Source organism: Malaclemys terrapin, chromosome 8 (genome assembly GCF_027887155.1).
Source record: "Malaclemys terrapin pileata isolate rMalTer1 chromosome 8, rMalTer1.hap1, whole genome shotgun sequence".
Classification (NCBI taxonomy): domain Eukaryota; kingdom Metazoa; phylum Chordata; order Testudines; family Emydidae; genus Malaclemys; species Malaclemys terrapin.
In genome coordinates, this window is record NC_071512.1 from 101930497 (window position 1) to 101945245 (window position 14749).

Below are 14749 nucleotides of genomic sequence, written 5' to 3' on the forward strand. Positions count from 1 at the left end.
AATGTGTTTTAAAAGGCCTTCACTTGGAGAGGAGCTGGTGCACTTGTGTAACATATTTAACCCTGAGGATAGGGCAGACATTTTCTCATCTTGTTTTCTTACTCTTTAATTTCCACTTTAGGCTCAGCAAACAAGCCACCACCACTTGACTATTTGGCACTCACATAGTAAGCAAGAAAGAAAGTCTGTTCCTTTTCCTCTCCATTTCTGTGAGGAGATTTGAGATTCCCTAGGTAGGCCACCGCTTCAGACTTTGTGATCCCCTGAAACAGCTCCCACTGCAATTTGCCTCCCACACAAATTCTCACATCCTTTCTAACAGTAATAGAGAGAACAACAAAGAACAGACACATCTGAGAGAGAGAGAGTGTGCGCGCACAGTGTGTGTCTCCTCTATATCAGTTACCAGTGTCTTTTTAAGCACCCTCTATTACTATCAGTGTTTTCGGTTATGCTCTTAAACGAGTTGAGTATTGAAATTGCATTAATCAGGCAATGTCACCCATTAATACCCCTCAAAAGTAATAAAAATCATGCAGAGTAATGACAAGATGGTTTGAATTGCTATTTTCTATGTGGACAGTGTATACCTAGTCTCGTTTCTCTTTATGATTTATTAATAAAGAACATCAATAAGGACAAAAATCACACCAGCAGCCTATTTTACTTGTTCGGCAAATGTTTGCTTACTGTATCACTAACTTTTATTACAGTACTTCATTTCAAGAGCCGTTTGCATAGCTTATTGAGCAAGCTGCATATTTTTCTGGTTAAGGTGTGTACGTTGTAGTTACATTTTTTTTTTACACACTTCACTGACAGCTGCATAGACTGCTTTAACTATCACTAAGAATACTTGACTGATTCAGTGGCATATTTCAGTGCTTCTGATTTTTGTACTTTATTAATTCAGTGTCATACTTTGATAAAGTTCAGTTCTGTAGTGGCTGAATTTTAGGTCCTGCTAATCTAGCTCTATACCATACTGAAAGGACTGAACACATTGTTAACTGCTAATGGTACTGTGAACATTAGTGGTTGAAATTTTATACTCTGTACTGTTTGGTTAAATGAACTGCATATTACTGTTTTTATATACATTGCTTATCCAGTTGTGTACATTCGCTCAACTCATTATACAAAATCAGCTTGATTGGAATAAGAACATTCTCTACCAGCTGTCTGCTATGAGTCAGTTAGAACGGAACAAAATTAGCAACTTTTCTTTTTCCAACAGTGGCATGATTGTTTCCAAAGTATAAAGCAATTGGTTTGGCGAACTTGTTTGTTTCACTTACTCCATGCAACCATCCAACCTAATATACCGATTCATTGCAACTTAATTTGCCTTTACAAATTAAGCAGAGCAATATAACAAATAAAAAAGCCTCAGACAAGTAAAATGAAATGCTTGTATGTACAGTACAAAAGTACTTATAAAGGATTGAACACACCTGTGAAAGAACTGCTGTGCACTCTAAGCGTAAGCGATAAGGAATAAATAGACCTTTCACAAGATGGACATTACATCCATTAAAGAGTCAACCTAAATACTGGAAATGGAAAATATAAAAATTAACAAACTAAACACATAGCTTGGTCAGCAAATTATGAAAATGAGCTCATATGATGACCCATAAAAAAGCAGCTCAATGAGCAGAATATATCGTATTCAGTCACTCAGATCTGTGGCTTGATCAGTAATGTTTGTACCAACCCCCACCTCAACCAGCTGCAGTAAATCATGCATCTCAAAGAGAGGTGTTCCTCTCCTTAGCACAGTGGAGTTATGCTAGCCCAAAGTTTAGTCATTCCCATGGTATGTGAGGCTCCAATGGACAAGACCCACCCAGAAAGAAGTTTCCCCGCCCCCATGTGTAGTGGTCAGACAAGATGTTTCCATGAGTTGCACCCTTCCATCCCCTAAATCCTCTCACCAAGCAGCTCCAGAACTCCCTGCTGCAAACATGGCTTTGATTTTTGTTTTTGGCTTTGACCAGTAACCCATCCTTTCATATGGCTAGGTTACTGGCTCCTCAACTGGCATACATATATTTCGGGTCTTATCCAAGTCTAGTGGTGGTACCTTCACTAAAACAGAGCTAATAACTCCCCTTGGACTAAACTTGGCAGGATCAAGTAAACCTAGATCATCCCTGACAGGTGTTTGTCCAACCTGTTTTTAAAAACCTCCAATGATGGAGATTCCACAACCTCCCTTGGAATCCTATTCCTTAACTACCATTATAGTTAGAAAGTTTCCCCTAATATCTAACCTAAACCTCCCTTGCTGGAGATTAAGCCCATTTCTTCTTATCCTACCTTCAGTGGACATGGAGAACAGTTGATCACCATCCTCTTTATAGTTGCTATTAACATATTTTAAACTATCAGGTCCCCCTCAGTATTCTTTTCTCGAGACTAAACATATCTAGTTTTTTAACCTTTTCTCGTAGGTCAGTTTTTCTAACCTTTCATCATTTTTGTTGCTCTCCTCTGGACTCTCTCCAGATTGTCCACATCGTTCTTAGTGTGGCACCCAGAACTGGACACAGTCCTCCACTGAGAACTAGTGAGGCCTCAGCTAGAGCAGGACAATTGGCTCCCTGAGTATACTGCACCTTATCTTAACTCCAGAAAGTTAATATGTCCCGACAGGATATAGCCTTTTTTTCACAACTGCATCACATCTCATATCGAACTTGTGATCCACTATGACACCCAGATCCTTTTCAGCAGTACTGCCATGTAATCGATTATTCCCCATTTTATAGCTGTGCATTTGATTGATTGTCTTTCTAAGTGAAGTACTTTGCACTTGTCTGTGTTGAATTTCATCTATGAAACATCATGTAGGCATGTATGTAGTTACTTTATGCTTTTGTACAAAAAGAAAATGAGAGCTTTATACAGAACAGATTGTAGTTCATAACTACTATAACTGAGGGTTTTTTTCTCTGTTTTTCAGAGGGTAATTTTCAACATTGTCAACTTCAGTAAAACAAAAAGCCTCTATCGTGATGGAATGACTCCTATGGTGAAATCCACAAGCAGACCAAAATGGTAAATTATCATTCTAAAATTTTTTTAATAGCAGAAGAATTTTGTTTTGTTTGGCACTTACCTTAATTCAGGTGCAGCATTGAGTATCCGTGAAGTAATGCTGTTCATCTAATGCCATATTTCAAAGACACCAGGAGGTGAAATGACTTGATCGCATACAGTACAATATAGTCAACATTAAAATGCACACACACAAATATTATCATACGTATGATGTCGTACTTTTGTTTGATGACATGTAATAAAAATATCTACTACTAATCATATGCAAACCTAATGAGCCTGTCTTAGAGTCCTTACACATACAAAACTTCCAAGAAGTAGCTAGGAGATTTGCCTAGTTTGGATTGCAGAATTAGGCCATAAGTGAAAAGTAATTTATTTAATCATTCAGAACCAGATTCTGGCATCTCCTGCCAAAGCATGTTAAGTTGTGTAGAGCTCTTACCCTCCCCAGGCACATGTGCTGGGGTCATTCAGAAACTTGCCACACGCAGTCTGTGAGAACAAAATGGTGGCAGCTTTTAGTGCTACAGGCAGTGCTGGATGCCCTAGAGAGTGGAAAGTCAATGCCCCATCTCCTTCTGCAGTGTCTGGCAGTCTAAGCATGGAACTGGGAGGTGGGGGAGGGGCAGAGGGAGATGCATGCTACAGCCTGTGGAAGTGTGTTGCGGTGATCACCCTCCACATGTTCCTCCATTGGGTATTCTGCCTGCTGTGTCCTGGACAAGCACAATGTCTCTACATACCGCTGATGATGTCGTACTGCCAAAGAAGCATAGCTGGGCGAAATGCTGCTACCTTGAAGTCAGTAGCAAAACTCCCATTGACTTCAGTGGGGATAGGATTCCACCTTTGGTGTCTAACTAAGAGGCCCCTCCAGAATCTACAGTGAGGAAGCCTACACAAAGAATCTAAGCTCTGACAAACAGTTCTTGACCTGGCATGAGTGGCCTGTGCTCTGAAACATGGATTGGCTTTAGCCCTAATAATGCAGCAAAGTGAGAACATTTTACAGTCATTATTCCTAACAGAAGAACAGGAGTACTTGTGGCACCTTAGAGACTAACAAATTTATTAGAGCATAAGCTTTCGTGGACTACAGCCCACTTCTTCGGATGCATATAGAATGGAACATATAATGAGGAGATATATATACACACATACAGAGAGCATAAACAGGTGGGAGTTGTCTTACTAACTCTGAGAGGCCAATTAATTAAGAGAAAAAAAAAAAAAAAAACTTTTGAAGTGATAATCAAGCTAGCCGAGTACAGACAGTGTGATAAGAAGTGTGAGAGTACTTACAAGGGGAGATAGTCAACGTTTGTAATGGCTCAGCCATTCCCAGTCCTTATTCAAACCGGAGTTGATTGTGTCTAGTTTGCATATCAATTCTAGCTCTGCAGTCTCTCTTTGGAGTCTGTTTTTGAAGTTTTTCTGTTGTAATATAGCCACCCGCAGGTCTGTCACTGAATGACCAGACAGGTTAAAGTGTTCTCCCACTGGTTTTTGAGTATTTTGATTCCTGATGTCAGATTTGTGTCCATTAATTCTTTTGCGTAGAGACTGTCCGGTTTGGCCAATGTACATGGCAGAGGGGCATTGCTGGCACATGATGGCATAGATCACATTGGTAGATGTGCAGGTGAACGAGCCCCTGATGGTATGGCTGATGTGATTAGGTCCTATGATGATGTCACTTGAATAGATATGTGGACAGAGTTGGCATCGGGGTTTGTTACAAGGATAGGTTCCTGGGTTAGTGGTTTTGTTCAGTGATGTGTGGTTGCTGGTGAGTATTTGCTTTAGGTTGGGGGGTTGTCTGTAAGCGAGGACAGGTCTGTCTCCCAAGATCTGTGAGAGTAAAGGATCATCTTTCAGGATAGGTTGTAGATCTCTGATGATGCGCTGGAGAGGTTTTAGTTGGGGGCTGAAGGTGACAGCTAGTGGTGTTCTGTTATTTTCTTTGTTGGGCCTGTCTTGTAGGAGGTGACTTCTGGGTACTCGTCTGGCTCTGTCAATCTGTTTTTTCACTTCAGCAGGTGGGTATTGTAGTTTTAAGAATGCTTGATAGAGATCTTGTAGGTGCTTGTCTCTATCCGAGGGATTGGAGCAAATGCGGTTATATCTTAGAGCTTGGCTGTAGACAATGGATCGTGTGGTGTGTCCTGGATGGAAGCTGGAGGCATGTAGGTAAGTGTAGCGGTCAGTAGGTTTCCGGTATAGGGTGGTATTGATGTGACCATCGCTTATTAGCACAGTAGTGTCCAGGAAATGGACCGCTTGTGTGGATTGATCTAGGCTGAGGTTGATGGTGGGATGGAAATTATTGAAATCATGGTGAAATTCCTCAAGGGCTTCTTTTCCATGGGTCCAGATGATGAAGATGTCATCAATGTAGCGCAAGTAGAGTAGGGGCGTTAGGGGACGAGAGCTAAGGAAGCGTTGTTCTAAGTCAGCCATAAAAATGTTGGCATATTGTGGGGCCATGCGGGTACCCATAGCAGTGCCGCTGACTTGAAGGTATATATTGTCCCCAAATGTGAAATAGTTGTGGGTGAGGACAAAATCACAAAGTTCAGCCACCAGGTTAGCTGTGACATTATCAGGGATACTGTTCCTGATAGCTTGTAGTCCATCTTTGTGTGGAATATTGGTGTAGAGGGCTTCTACGTCCATAGTGGCCAGGATGGTGTTTTCTGGAAGATCACCGATGGATTGTAGTTTCCTCAGGAAGTCAGTGGTGTCTCGAAGATAGCTGGGAGTGCTGGTAGCGTAGGGTCTTAGGACAGAGTCTACATAACCAGACAAGCCTGATGTTAGGGTGCCAATGCCTGAGATGATGGGGCGTCCAGGATATCCAGGTTTATGGATCTTGGGTAGCAAATAGAATACCCCTGGTCGGGGTTCTAGGCATGTGTCTGTACGGATTTGTTCCTGTGCTTTGTCAGGGAGTTTTTTTAGCAGATGGTGTAGTTTCTTTAGGTAATCCTCAGTGGGATCAGAGGATAATGGCCTGTAGAATGTGGTGTTAGAGAGCTGTCTAGCAGCCTCCTGGTCATATTCCAATTTATTCATGAGGACGACAGCACCTCCTTTGTCAGCCTTTAACAGGTTCATTCAAAATAAATGTTTGAGCGATCTGCATATGCAAGTCATCTGACTCTTATACATTTACCATTCTTAAATATTTCAACTGCTAGAAGATTTCCACCTCCATAATGTTCAGTTTTTGTTGCCATAAGATGCATTCTTATAGAAATGTTTTCATTTTAATCACCCGAGATGACAATTTTGCCTTAAATTAGACTGTAAGCTCATCTGGACAAGGGAAACCTATCGTACCATGTGTTTGAGCAGCACCTAGCAGGATGCGGTCAATCCTGGATGGGTGCTACTGCAATACATATTTAATAACCATCATTTGGTGTATAGCTACTGCACCTACAATCACGTTAAGTGTGTTTATTATTTTATCCCAAAAGAGTCTTATTTTGGGTCAGGTCCAGAGCAAATTTAAGCGATTTTCATCATCTTTCAAAATTTCTCTCTTTTTCCTAACCAAGTCTACTGTTTTAAGCTAGTTATTTTGTGTGTGTTAATTTCAGCCTGAAATCAGCTGTTGCTTTACTACAAACGTTAGTCCTTATTTTGGTTTCAAATTAAAGTGTAAATCTTTTTAAAAAAAAAACAATGTAAAAATGTCTAAAAATATATAGAATCCTTCATTATTTCTGAAAACCTGTTTCTCCTGCATTTTCCAAGGGATTTATTTATTTTTATGTTTTATATTTTGGGAGTAGATTTGCTCTCGTGAAAGTGAGGGATGAATAGCACTGCCTGGAGCCAGGCACAGTATAGGCAGCAGGCGCTATGCAGCTTTCTCTTGCAGCTCTGTCGCTGCCCTGTAATCCTGTTTCAGAAATCCTAGCTATCATTTATGGAGCTATTTACAATATATAAAACAGCTTTAGCGATGAAATATATTTTTACTTTAAAATATAATTCTATTAAAAAGAAATAATTTGTTTTCTAATAGTCTGTGTTTGAAAACATGCTGTTGTACTTTGAAGAAGCACAGCAATTCATACTCTTACCAGGCTCTTTAATGATATTGGGGTCTCCTCTCCTCTCAGTATGATTTACTATATTTTAATGTTAATGGGAGTTGTGTGCACACCAAGGGAGGAAATGCACCCTTCAGTCTTCAATATACAATATGCTCTTTCTTATAGCTGAGTGTCTTCCTTTCAGATTATTTGAGACATCTTTACAGCCATTTCTATACCAGTTTCCATGGTATTCTTGTGAAACCTGTAAAAATTATTTTCCATGTTTTCATTTTGTTGGAGCAGGTTGTACTAGCACTTACAGTTGCTAACGCAGCTTTCGGGTAGCTCTGGTTCTTTAATATGAATGGGATAATTTCCAGTCCTATTCATTCTGTGCTGTTTGCTGACTGGTATAATTATTCTGAGGCTAGTAGGAGATGTTGGGTCATTGGGACTCTGCAAAGGATCATGGTGCAGGATTCATCACCATAGACTGTACATTGGTGGAAGTAGACATGATTTAAACTGTTTTCAACGTCAGCATTTTAACAGACATGATGCAGATGACTGTATTAGACAGAAAAGATTAGAAAAAACTATGATACAATGCAGATTTCTTAAAATCAAGGTAAAAGAAACCAGACTTCTAGACGCAAACTTCTAGCTATTTGCTAACACTGAGTTCACTATTGTACCTACAAAGTACACTATACCGGGTATATATTATTTCATCTTCATTATGACTGCCTGGGCTTGTCTTTCACCAACAGAAGTTGGTCCAAGAAAAGATATTGCCTCACCCATCTTCTCTCTCCATTTAAAGAGGCAGTGGTGTGCTGAAGAATAAGAAAAAGCAGCTATTCTGGAGGAGAAGACTTTTAAAAAAAAAATGGGAAAAGTAGAGTAGATACTGATGAAAACATCTTTTTCGCTGACAACTTCAGAGTCCAATCCTCAAATTATGCATACCCGGGACTGAATGTTTACAACATAAAACATTTGGAGAATAAATCCAAGTAGGTTAGTTTCTGGTGTTTTTTCTTCCACACAATATGTTAATATTAAATTGTATGTCTGTCAGTTACATCAGTCAAATCTCATTGCATTGAATCACTGTTTCTGTGAAGAAACTCAGCGTCATATCACATCAGGTTGCATCAGTCACATTTCATGGCAAATTGAACATGATGAAACTCAAGATTGTAATTCAAGCCAATGGGATACAAAGTGACTTGTCAAATAAGATTGCTCAAAGTGATTTGTTAATTTATAAATGTTGAAGGAAGATATTAGTGTCATGGCTTTTTCTGGCAATTACTATTGCAATTATATAGACCCTACCTTACGTGAAGATTAGTAGGAAGTTGTTTTTCTGTTTTTTGGTTGTGTGTGGGCTTTTTTAAAAAAAATTTTTTTAGGTCCATCTCCTGCTGTAATATCACTTTTTTTTCACTAGTTTTTTTTTTAATTGCAACCTAATTTTGTTTTTTTACTCGTGATTTCACACTATAAACTCTGCCCTTGGAAGCTATTAGTAAACTTTAGGTGCAGCAATGGAATTACACTTACTCACTGAGTATACTGTACCATTACATTGACTCCAGAAAGTTTTACCACTTTCTCAAAGTAAAATAGAAAAGTGACTTGTTCGGAAGACAGCAGATTTTCTAAATGATGAAATGAGCAAATATTCCCTTTTGGCTGGGAATAGCTATAAGTCTTGATTATTCAGCGTATCATTGTCTCGTTGGGGACATTAGTATTTCAAATTGAACTAATCTTTTAAAACTAATAACTGGCCACTCATCACCTTAGGTATTTCAGTAGGATCACATGCAAAATTCTAATTAGTATTTATAGAATAGCAACTCCTCCCAGTAGAATAGTAGCTATAGCTGGCAAATATCTGGTTGACACCTGTTTAAGTCTTCAGACAGCCACTGTATTTTGTTCTGCATTTTAAATGACCAGAGAGGAGAGGTGAAAGTAAGCCTGTCCGGTCCGGTGTACCAGCAAGAGCCGGTATGCTGTGCCGGACTGGACCAGCTTCTCCAGCAGTGATTTAAAGGGCCCAGGGCTCCAGGAGCTGCAGGGAGCCCTGGGCCCTTTAAATCACTGCCGGAGCTCCAGCAGCTGGGCTTGGGCAGGGATTTAAAGGTCCCGGAGCTCCGGCCCCAGGCCCTTTAAAGCGCTGCCAGACCCCGGCTGCCAGAGCTCTGGCGGTGATTTTAAGGGCCTGGGGCTCCCCGCAGTGGCCGGAGCCCCGGGCCCTTTAAATCCCTGCCGGGGCTCCGGCAGCCGGGGTCTGGCAGTGATTTATAGGGCCCGTGGCTCCTGACAGCAGCCGGAGCCCTGGGCCCTTTAAATCGCCTCCGGAGCCCTGCTGCCGCTACCCCAGCCCTAGCCCAAGCCCTGCCACTCTGGGGTAGCAGCGGCAGGGCTCCCGTGGTGATTTAAAGGGCCTGGAGCTCCGCAGCGGCCAGAGCCCCGGGACCTTTAATTCGCCCCTGATCCCCGGGGCTCCCAGCTGCCTCTGCAGCTGGTAGCTCCGGGGTGATTTAAAGGCCCTGGGGCTCCCAACCACAGTCAGAGCCCCAGGGCCTTTAAATCTGACAAGGCCCCGCCCCTTCCGGTTGAGGCCACACCTCTTCCAGTTGAGGCCATGCCCCGCTCAGGACTCTGGCATACCGGTAAGTCCTTTAAGTTACTTTCACTCCTACCAGAGAGTGCTAGGTAAAGTCCTCATAATTAAGGTATAAAGGATGATAAACAGGCTGGTTCTTGAGTGCATGAGCCACAAGGTTAAAGGCGGTTCTTCACTTGTGATGCAGTATCTCAGCACATGTTTCTTTGTAAGCAGTGATACCTGGCAAAATATTACGGAACCATCACCACACAAAGAGAAAATTTATGTCTAGGTTTAAATGTTTCTATTTTTAATGTCAGGTTTCAAACGTCTTCGTGGCAGTACTGTCACTAATTTTCCTCTTTTATCTCATTCAGCATGATGGGTTTTAAATGGATAGTTGGCTTCCTAGTCAAGCAGACTGCCACCTCTCTTACTATAACGTTTGAGTTTCCTGCACTCAGAGGGTTACTGGAAAAGAGAAATGCTGCAGAAGCCATGTATATGGTATTTTAGAGAAGAGTAATCTATATGTATCCCTGTAAATTTTATTGTCCTCATGAGGCATTTTGACACAAGCAGTGTATATTTTATGAATGGTACTCCCGTATGTTCCATTCATCAGAAGAGGGCAAAACTGTTATGAAAGAATCTGAATTTTTAAAGCTTGCTTATTCTTGTGAAATTTCCTTAACATACATACATACGTGCGTGTGTGTGTGTGTGTGTGTGTGTGTGTGTATACAATACAATGCCACAACTACCATGTCTACCATGCTGCGGTATATACTTAGTCATTTTTAGCAGCAGCTTTTTTAGCATGTACTTACATATCCTTAGCCATGAGATAAGCCGTTTCTGAAACAGACTGTCATCTGTGGAGAAACATGAGAAATACAGTACCAAAACTATATCTTGCTAATCTCTAAACTGTACAGTATATAAAATGTACAATGGCTAGGCTTAGTGATAGCATCATCTGAATTTAGGTAAAGGAGATTAACCAGCCTTTATCATTAACTGACTTGCTCCTTTGGAATATTTTAGAACTTTTACTACTAACAGGAAGCTTCTATCTGTGTGCTTTTTATGTTTTTGGTTTTGTTGGGGTTTTTTGATGCAATGTTTGCTTGTCTCTGTTTTCTGAGGGATCTGGCAATAAAGCACACTGAGAATCAATCTGTAACATTTTAGTCAAAGAAACAAGGAAAAAAGGTTGATAGGACAAACATCTCCTGGATAAAGGTCACAGGCAACTATCAACATTTTTTACAAAGTTCATAGATTAACAGAGCTGCATTTATATCTTTTTTATTAATTCGGCATTATACTGTGAGCAACAGGAGTTTATTTTTAGCACCAAGATATCTGTTTAGAATGAAGAGATGGTGGTTTTGATCTTTTAGAATTTGGCGTGCATTTGAGAGGATATTATAAACGATCATAAAAATGGCTTTGAGAGAACCAAGCACTTCTGTTTCTGAAAAGTAGTGTTTATGTGGTTCTTATTAAAAAAAAAGTGGTTGTGTCTTAGATTATTAAGAGTGGGATGCAATCTGTTTGGTAATGTCACCTTTTGCAGAAATAAGTGAAAGATTAATAAATCAAATCCTGCTTAAACCAGGTATGTATTGCGTTGTAAAATTAACTTGTTTGTTGTACCTTTGACAAATGTGGATACTTTTAGGCAAGGAAGAAAGTTAAACACTTGCTGAATGAACAGGAGTACTTGTGGCACCTTAGAGACTAACAAATTTATTTCAGCATAAGCTTTCGTGGGCTACAGCTCACTTCTTCAGATGCATAGAGTGGAACACGCAGACAGAAGATATTTATACCTACAGAGAACATGAAAAGGTGGAAGTACGCATACCAATTGTAAGAGGCCAAATAATTGAGATGAGCTATCAGTAGCAGCAGAAGAAAAAATTTTGAAGTGATAATCAAGATGATCCATAGAAGGTGTGAGGAGATTCGAGGGTTTCTTTTCCATGGGTCCAGATGATGAAGATCAATGTAGCGTATGTATTCCAACATCTTTATGGCTGATTTAGAACGACGCTTCCTTAGCTCTCGTTCCGTAACGCCCCTACTCTACTTGCGCTACATTGATGATATCTTCATCATCTGGACCCATGGAAAAGAAGCCCTCGATGAATTCCATCATGCTTTTAACAATTTCCATCCCACCATCAACCTCAGCCTAGACCAATCCACACAAGCGGTCCATTTCCTAGACACTACTGTGCTAATAAGCGATGGTCACATAAACACCACCCTATACCGGAAACCCACTGACCGTTATACTTACCTACATGCCTCCAGCTTCCATCCAGGACACACCACACGATCCATTGTCTACAGCCAAGCTCTAAGATACAACCGCATTTGCTCCAATCCCTCAGACAGAGATAAATACCTACAAGATCTCTATCAAGCATTCTTAAAACTACAATATCCACCTGCTGAAGTGAAAAAACAGATTGACAGAGCCAGAAGAGTACCCAGAAGGCACCTACTACAGGACAGGCCCAACAAAGAAAATAACAGAACGCCACTAGCCGTCACCTTCAGCCCCCAACTGAAACCTCTCCAGCGCATCATCAAAGATCTACAACCTATCCTGAAAGATGATCCCTCACTCTCACAGATCTTGGGAGACAGACCAGTCCTCGCTTACAGACAGCCTCCCAACCTTAAGCAAATACTCACCAGCAACTGCACACCATACAACAAAAACACTAACCCAGGAACCTATCCTTGCAACAAAGCCCGATGCCAACTCTGTCCACATATCTATTCAAGTGACACCATCATAGGACCTAACCACGTCAGCCACACCATCAGGGGCTCGTTCACCTGCACATCTACCAACGTGATATATGCCATCATGTGCCAGCAATGCCCCTCTGCCATGTACATTGGCCAAACTGGACAGTCTCTACGCAAAAGAATAAATGGACACAAATCTGACATCAGGAATCATAATATTCAAAAGCCAGTGGGAGAACACTTCAACCTCTCTAATCACTCAGTGACAGACTTGAAGGTGTCAGTTTTGCAACAAAAAAACTTCAAAAACAGACTCCAAAGAGAGACTGCTGAACTCGAATTAATATGCAAATTAGACACAATTAACTTAGGCCTAAACAGAGACTGGGAATGGTTGGGTCATTGCACTTAATTGAATTTTTTTTCTCCCATGTTAAGTTCTCCTCACACCTTCTGTGGGTCGTCTCGATTATCACTTCAAAGTTTTTTCTTCTGCTGCTACTGATAGCTCATCTCAATTGATTGGCCTCTTACAATTGGTATGTGTACTTCCACCTTTTCATGTTCTCTGTATGTATAAATATCTTCTGTCTGTGTGTTCCACTCTATGCATCTGAAGAAGTGAGCTGTAGCCCACGAAAGCTTATGCTGTCTCTAAGTCTCTAAGGTGTCACAAGTACTCCTGTTCTTTTTGCGGATACAGACTAACATGGCTGCTACTTTGTAACTTGCTGAATGGATACTTTACTGAAAATTTAAGATGTACAAAATTAGTTGAGGAAAATTAATAAATTAGAAGGGAATTAAATTCTATGGTCAAAAGAGAAAATCAGAAGGAAGAAATATTTATATTGAAAGCTTCAAGGGGACTACTAAAATTATCACTAAAGAAACTGGCTATATGTGTATATATTATACTACTAACATTATAATATAATTATGCATCTGACCTTCCATAAATCACTGTATTATATTATGGCAGAGCCCAAGTGAGGATCAAGACTAATCATGCTATATACTATGGAAACACAGAAATAGACACAACCCTTCACCAAAGTTCTGACCGTTTTTATCATTGATTTCAGAGGGAGCAGATTTAGGCCCACACAGAGTGGTTTTGAACATCCCATCCTAAAGATTTATTCTAAGCAATAACTGTTTAGGGAAAACAATATAGGGCTTACATAAGAGACCAAATGTTTGGTTATAGTATTTCTATGTAAAACACTTGAGACTTGGAAATAAGGGAAAAGTTGAGGCAAACTAACGGGGGGCATAGTTTATGCAAATGTAATTGTAACTTCAGCTTTCAAATTATAATATTTCTCTGTCATAATACTGCTTTCCGAGCAGTATTAATTGACTGCATCAGTCAGTCTTAGCTCCTACGTTATTTGCAGCAATCTACATGGGATCATTGGTCTATCAGCTGCCTTTAAAGAAGCCACATTCTGAGTGTAAAGTACAAATCAGCATTTAAAAGGCATATTACAGCCCTGTGATCTCATCAGTGCTGTTGCACCTTCATTTTCTCTCTCATCTGTTCATGTATTTGGGCATTTATATTGCTCCCATAACACTGCTCTACAGCCAAAATGCTTCTGAAATAAGCGTAGTCAAACTTTACTAATTCGGGGTCACTGAGAACGAAAATGATGCTTAAAATTGTTGATTGGCTCTATTTTTCAAGATATGCTATTGGGTCAGTATATACGACCCTTGACTTGGGAATGGTGGAGGATAAGTGAGTTATAAAGGGAAGGGATCTCAATTTAAACCAGAAATGACTAAAATACATCTTTGACTGGACCTATGAATAAATCTATGACTGGGTTTGGACAGGACTTGCTTTTTAGGCAAAACAATGAATGATGCAATCTGAAGCTGGTATTGCATCATACATGATATGAATTGCATCATGTTATTCCTAGAAGTCATGGATGATGCAATCATAACGAAGCTTACATCACTCTGCTGAACAAATTGCCCTATATCAGCTCTAGAAATCATACAGTGTCGTGCTCTCTTATTTGTCAGTGTTTGATTTTGCAAAGGGACACATTTCTGTTTAGCGAAAGTGAGCAGAGATGCCTCGTACTTGTGTGAACAGTGCAGATAACTTCTGCTATGTTTGTGGTGAAGTGACTTTTGCATCAAAAAAGCGCAGTATAACCACTATGGTTAAGAAAGCCTATCACCTTTATTTTGGCTCCAAAATTGGAGATCAGGACAA

The 14749-nt window shown here is 40.3% G+C and overlaps 1 protein-coding gene across 1 annotated transcript in view; it reads left to right on the forward strand.

Moving 5' to 3' along the window:
* The window catches only part of AGBL4 (AGBL carboxypeptidase 4), a 1388984-nt gene that overhangs the window by 392158 nt on the left and 982077 nt on the right, over positions 1-14749 (forward strand). Inside the window, exon 4 of the mRNA XM_054036605.1 lies at positions 2969-3063. Coding sequence (XP_053892580.1) covers positions 2969-3063 — 95 coding nt within the window. The remainder of the gene's footprint in view (positions 1-2968; positions 3064-14749) is intronic.